Below are 6,087 nucleotides of genomic sequence, written 5' to 3' on the forward strand. Positions count from 1 at the left end.
TGGCGTACGATCGCTCGCTTTGGTTCGTTGTTGACATGAATGATTTTTGGCCCGCGGTCGATGAAGAGACTTTGTTGATGTTGATCCGGACGCGTTTATCATCGGCCAAAGCACTGAATTTAGGTGGCTGTACGCTTACAGCCCGAGTCGCCAAAGAACTCTCGAAAAGGTGTTATCAGCTTCGTAGTTTAGTGTTTTACGGAGCCGACGTTGAAAGCGAAACAGGTCACGAAGGCATACGCGATTTTCCAACGGGCTTGGAGTTGATGGATTTGCGATACTCATGGGGAAATTTCAAATTTATGAGACGATTGCCTAGGCATTTCACTCAAATGAGATACGTTGGGCTGGGAATGGACTCCTCAGAAAGTCTTGTACCAGATGTTTTTGCTAAAATGAGGAACTTAAGGATTTTGGACTGTACGGATTGCGAGACTTTGACTGATGACGCACTCCTCAAGATCGCTACAAATTGTCCGCATTTGGAGTCCATTTGCTTGAACGAATGCAAGAATTATCGGGGAAAGTATCTTCACAGAGTCCTTAACAACTGCAAATTCGTGTCCACTTTGCTGATTCGGTTCACCAAAATAACAGATGAGGCATTGATGGTGGTTAATTGGGAGAGGACAATGGTCAAAGAACTCGATTTAACGGGATGTTATTTCGTGACCACAACGGGACTTTCAAACGTGATCTCAAGGTTGCCGGACATTCGCTACTTCAAAATGAACCAGTGTGGATTTCGGCACATTCTGCATTTAAGGATCTATCAAGAAGTGAGACCTACATTGGCTTACAAATGTCTAGAAACTTTGGATCTGCGATGGAACTTTCTTTTGTCTGCGGAATGTTTGGAGGGCGTTCTGCAACAGTCTCCCTCCCTGAGGTACTTGGGGGTCAGCCACTCCCCAAGGATACCCCCATCAGTGATTGCAGAAATGTTTAAATTTGTATCCAAACTGAGGATTTTGGAATTTGGTCCTCTTCGGAAGGAGGCCCTTTCAGAAAGCCCTTTGGTATCAAATTTGATTAAAATGTGCCCCCTAATTGAGGCTGTGTCATTGATAAATTTCAAGCTCATTGACGACACAGATGCAGACTTGGTACAGGAGCTGAGGGAAAAATGTAAACACATTCGGGAGGTGAAGTTATGTAGCCCTCGAATTGAGCATGTAGCCATTGGGAATAGTGGAGAAACTATAACAGTGGAACGACTGCTCATCAAAATGGAGAGTCTTCTTCCCAGCCCTGAGAACACACTGGGCAAAGTTATTAACAAATTGCATGTTTAGGTAATATTGACTTTTTTTTGTTTTGTTTTACCTCTCTGTTGTGTATCATAGCCAGGTGTTTTAATGTAAGATGTAATATACATATAACTTTTGCTTTTAAGAATCATACAAGGTGTGTCATACAAAGCTGGTGATAAGATATATCCGTAAAATAGTTTCCAATGACCCATTATGTTTTTTTCTAAGTGTTTTTAATCCCAATTTCCTGTTTGGGGTGTGGGTTCATTTTGACAAATTTCAAGTATAATACAAGTTTGGCAAACAAATCACATTTTATTCGATGAATTTGTGATCATCTGTTGTGAAGAGAATTTTTACATTGTTAAATCATGCATAAAGGAAACATAATCTTCTTGACAAAGTGGTTGGCCACTGCATTGGATCTTTGAAACGAATTGTCAAAATAACAAGCTCTGTCAATAATTTAGTTGTCCTGTTTAACAGGATTGGAGCTTATTATATGACTAGCTCCGTGAGTGGGCAAGATGAACCAAATCCTGAGCTATGATTGGCCACCCAAGCGGGCAAGATGGAGTTATCTTGCTTGCTTGGGATTTCTCATTTAGTCCAGCAAGATCAAAGATATTTTTTTGGTGTTTTATCCCACATAATAAATCGTTTATTGACCAAGCTTGTTCAGTCAAGATGGCTGGGTATTGGCCTCATTTTTTTTTTTTTTCGTTTTTATGGACCTCAACTTCATCTTAGTCCATAAACATACAAAAAAAAAACTTGGCCAGTATCCAGCCTTCTTTACCTGATGCTTGGTCAATTACCCATGTATATTGTTTCAGTAGAAGTATCTTGGTTTTATTGTTTTGGTTGGATGACCCAATGTGACAAAAAGCATGGATTGAAGAAAGTTATATTTATTTACTGCTTATCTGGAAATTTCATTATGCATGCCTGCACTTTAATCTGGATTCTAGTTAATAGATTACAAAATGTAAGTGATATTTCTAGAAACTCAAGTTTGCTTCATTTTTCCTTTCATCTTATCTTTTCGTCTTCATCCCACATTGCATATTACACTTAACCGCTCACTAGAGTTTAGCACATACACATGAAAATGTGCATCTTTTCCTGACCTTACAATCTTTCATTAATGTTCATATTTTCCAACAATAATAATTTCTCATACTCTATTGTCAGAACTTTTCATGTAACTTCAAGCAAATTAAGATAAATCCGCATGTGACTTTAGCAGTATGTTTCGAGTTATAACTTTACTTGGCATTTTCTTTGAAGTCTCTTAAATTCTTTACAGAATTGGCTTAGTGTAAAATATACTTGAGCAATAGGGTGTCTTAGGGTGGACACCTCACACACTGGTCTTTTCAGTTGCTTTGAGGCTGGTTTACATTATCAATACAAGCGTAACTAAGGACGCTTTCCATTTGACAGAACTGACTGGCCAGACCAGGCAATTGGAAGGACTAACTCTACAACACCTTAAAATTAACGCTCTTTGGGAATGATGTATACTCCTCCGGAAGAAAATGAGGGATTATCATGCAAGTTTTCCTTCAAATTGTTGCATTTTCATTGCAAACTGGCGGGTCTGGCCGGCCAGTCCTGACCAAAGGAAAGCGCTCTAAGAGTAGCAACGTTTTTGTGAAACAGCCCTAGCATGGATGGATGGGACCGAATAACAGGATAGCTACAAGCCCCCTTCTTTTATTCTTCTAATGTGGAGAATATTATTAACATTTTGGCTAACAAGCGTGACCATAAATAACATGGAAAACTGTTTGGAGTTCATGGTTGGGAAAGACTACAAACGTGCATTCACAATAATAATATTATCTTTCTGTATCCCGTAATTTCGCGTTTGGAAATTCAAATGCGTCTCTTTCATGTCAAAATGAGAAAATAGTCTCTCTGTAACTCATCAATCAAGGACTATTTCATGTAACAGTAAAAATATTCTAGGACTGGCTCCTAATGAGGAAAGAACAACAATGCTGAATAAAAATTCGAGGTAATTTGTATTTATAATAATGTGTAAGTAATTTATTAGAGTTATTATACATTATATTAGTGTTATAATGGCTGTTGTAGCTCAGAATGTGGAATAAACGTTCTTAAGAACTATAAAAATAAAATATAACTTCTTATACCTTATCAAATCGAAAATTTGTATTGTACTTTTGTTGTTCGAAATAGTTTCTTGGCAAAATGTCAATTTGAAATGGCTTTGTCCCACCAAAATTTTAAGACGCCATTTGGGTCTTAGGTCATGGAGGTCTCCCATCGAAGAAAAGCGCCACACACAGAGTTCGGTATTGCACGCCCAACATACTTTTGATGAAAAGGTTTTGGAAAGTGTTTTTTACAACCCTGTTTTTTAAGCATCCACGTAAGCAGAATCCCTGACCATGTCACGTTGACGACATCGGTAAAAAAATTCGAAATTCATGCTTCCGAACCTTTTCTTCATTACATTAGTGGTTTCCGCTTCAAACGAGCTAAAATTTAGAAGGTCTTTTCATACGAAAAAAACGCTGCGTTGAATTCTAGGAAAGGAAAGTATAAATTTTGCCGTCGTGTCCTCACGTTTACCGTAGAACTTGAGATTTCGTCGTTTCAGGTAGCAGACTTCTGCGTTTTTGCAAAACTGCAACGTGAAATGACAAAATCTGATGTTACCACACAATTTGTGAATCATTGGGATATCCGCAAAAGCATGGTTTTGCTTTTTCATCGGTCGTCATAGTCCCTCTTGAACGGCAACTCCTATGTTATTTGAGGACTTCAGGTGGTGTTCCAAGAGGAACTTGTCACATTCTTTGCTAGTTGGCCGGCAGTCAAATTCAGTGACAGATCCTATATGAGTGATTCAAAGCATGGCTTATCTTGGGTATGAACAAGCAGAAGTTTCTTTATCATCCAGCTTATTCGAGAAAACCAAAAACAAAAACAAAAAACTCAAGGGACACGAGATTATTGTCTCCAAAACCGCGGTGTCTGAGTTTAATCAAGCACCCTCGACGTTTTTGAGACGCAGACGACAACTGGAAGTCAGCTGTTTTCCAGTTTGAAAATCTTGGAGACTCCATTGTCCCGGGAAATGTTGGCTTCCGGTTGTTGTCCGCGGCTTAAAAAACGTTGCTTGCTAATAATGACCAAAAATAAGTTTGGGACCGAAAATTAGAAATAACTGGAGCGGGGCAAAAATTATCCGTACAGGAATTTCAATTGAAGGCAGGATTCTTTTAGGCACTTCAGCATGTAGGACTTTTTTTTCCTCAGTCATTTTTACTTGAAAGGCTTGCGACAGTGTGGTAAAGGCTCTCTAGAGCTCAAAGATAGAGCAAGTCATCTAACAATACATTTCAAATTCAGGTGAAACGATACAGGAAATACGGCGGCATTACCGTAATGTGGCCCAGAGATCTCGACGTTGGATTCGCACGAAAATTCTCCACGTTCAATTGCAGGATCTCTTCCTGACTACCTCATGAATTTCTCTTCGGTGCACTCATAGCCCATTTCCGAGTTTCTGCATGCCTCAGTTTCAAAGCGAGTCCTGGTCCACAACCATTCAAATGGACATGAGTTGCGTATTCTTATGCAAATCAACTCATTTTCCTTACAATAGTTGAGCACCAAGACTCACTTCGAAACCGAGACAAACAGCAAATCGGAAATGGCCCATTGGCATCTGATTGCCTTCTTGAAGTCTATTTGGGTTTCATAAAAGCTGGGTTTCTTTGTTTGTTCTTCTGTGTTAGCCCCCAAAATCTTCGAGCGTATATTGATATCCGAGACATCTAGTCTACATGTTGCAGTACTCGGCAAAGTCCTTTTCACTTGCGGCTGTTTTTGCTTAGACGGCCTCATAGACCACAAGTCCTAGAGACATTTACGCCAAGCCGGCTACTTCCGCTGGAAAAAAACGCACTCACGGAACTTCATCCCCTACTCTTGTGGAAGGAATAGTGTGTGAGTTCGTTAACGTCCCACAGAGAACTTATAAACATGGAAGTTATTTGTGAGACGGAACCTACGGTTTAAATTCCTTATCCGAGAAGACTTGTCGAACCATCTGCGGATATAATTACAAAGGCAGCACTTTTTCCTCAGTTATTTTAAGACCTTGAGTGGTTGGTCCGGCCGGAGTCGAACTCACGACCTCCCGCATGACAACCCTATATGCTCAACCAACTGAGTCACCGGTGCGCGTACATGAAAGCTTTTTAATAACCAATAAACTCGGCAAATGTTCTGAGTATTGGGGGTTTCAAAACCTGGATATTGAGTGTCCTGACTCAATCGACCAAGTTTTCTGGCCTTTCAATAGGAGTGAGGACAATGTGCGAGCCAGCGAGCCATGCGAGTCATGCAAGCCATGGCTGTGAGACTTGCGAGCCAACATGGCGAGCCATGCGACTCACACAGTTATTGAAAGCTAACTGTTTTAAATGGGTGCTTAGACTTAAATGTGAGACTCGCATGGCTCGCACGACTCGCTGGCTCGCAGATTGTCCAGCCCCTTTGAACAGCTGTAGGCACAATGTTGCAGAAAAACAACGCCATTATCAGTATTCACCCTGTTTGTAAGTTCTGCTCAACGTGTTGCTTTGTCAGCACTATTATGACAGCTATTTTCAAACTATTCTGCATCGAGATTGGAATGGATATACGGTTAACAAATATTGACAAATTGAAAACGATTGATGAAACTTAAATTGAGCACATAGCTCCTTCCCATCTCCTCCCCCAAACTAAAAAAGAAGAGATTCATTTTTAGGAAGACCTTGGAGATCATGAAATGAGATAGTCAAGAATC

At 40.1% G+C, this 6,087-nt stretch overlaps 1 protein-coding gene across 1 annotated transcript in view; it reads left to right on the top strand.

The window, feature by feature from the left end:
* LOC137979269 (F-box/LRR-repeat protein fbxl-1-like) overlaps positions 1–3,431 on the top strand; it is a 5,012-nt gene extending 1,581 nt beyond the window's left edge. The window contains exons 2-3 of the mRNA XM_068826490.1: positions 1–1,295; positions 2,700–3,431. The exon at positions 1–1,295 is cut by the window's left edge and continues 423 nt beyond it. Coding sequence (XP_068682591.1) covers positions 1–1,295 — 1,295 coding nt within the window. The 3' untranslated portion in view covers positions 2,700–3,431. The remainder of the gene's footprint in view (positions 1,296–2,699) is intronic.
* The last annotated feature ends 2,656 nt before the right edge of the window (positions 3,432–6,087 follow it).

This window comes from Montipora foliosa, chromosome 12 (genome assembly GCF_036669935.1).
Source record: "Montipora foliosa isolate CH-2021 chromosome 12, ASM3666993v2, whole genome shotgun sequence".
Lineage (NCBI taxonomy): Eukaryota > Metazoa > Cnidaria > Anthozoa > Scleractinia > Acroporidae > Montipora > Montipora foliosa.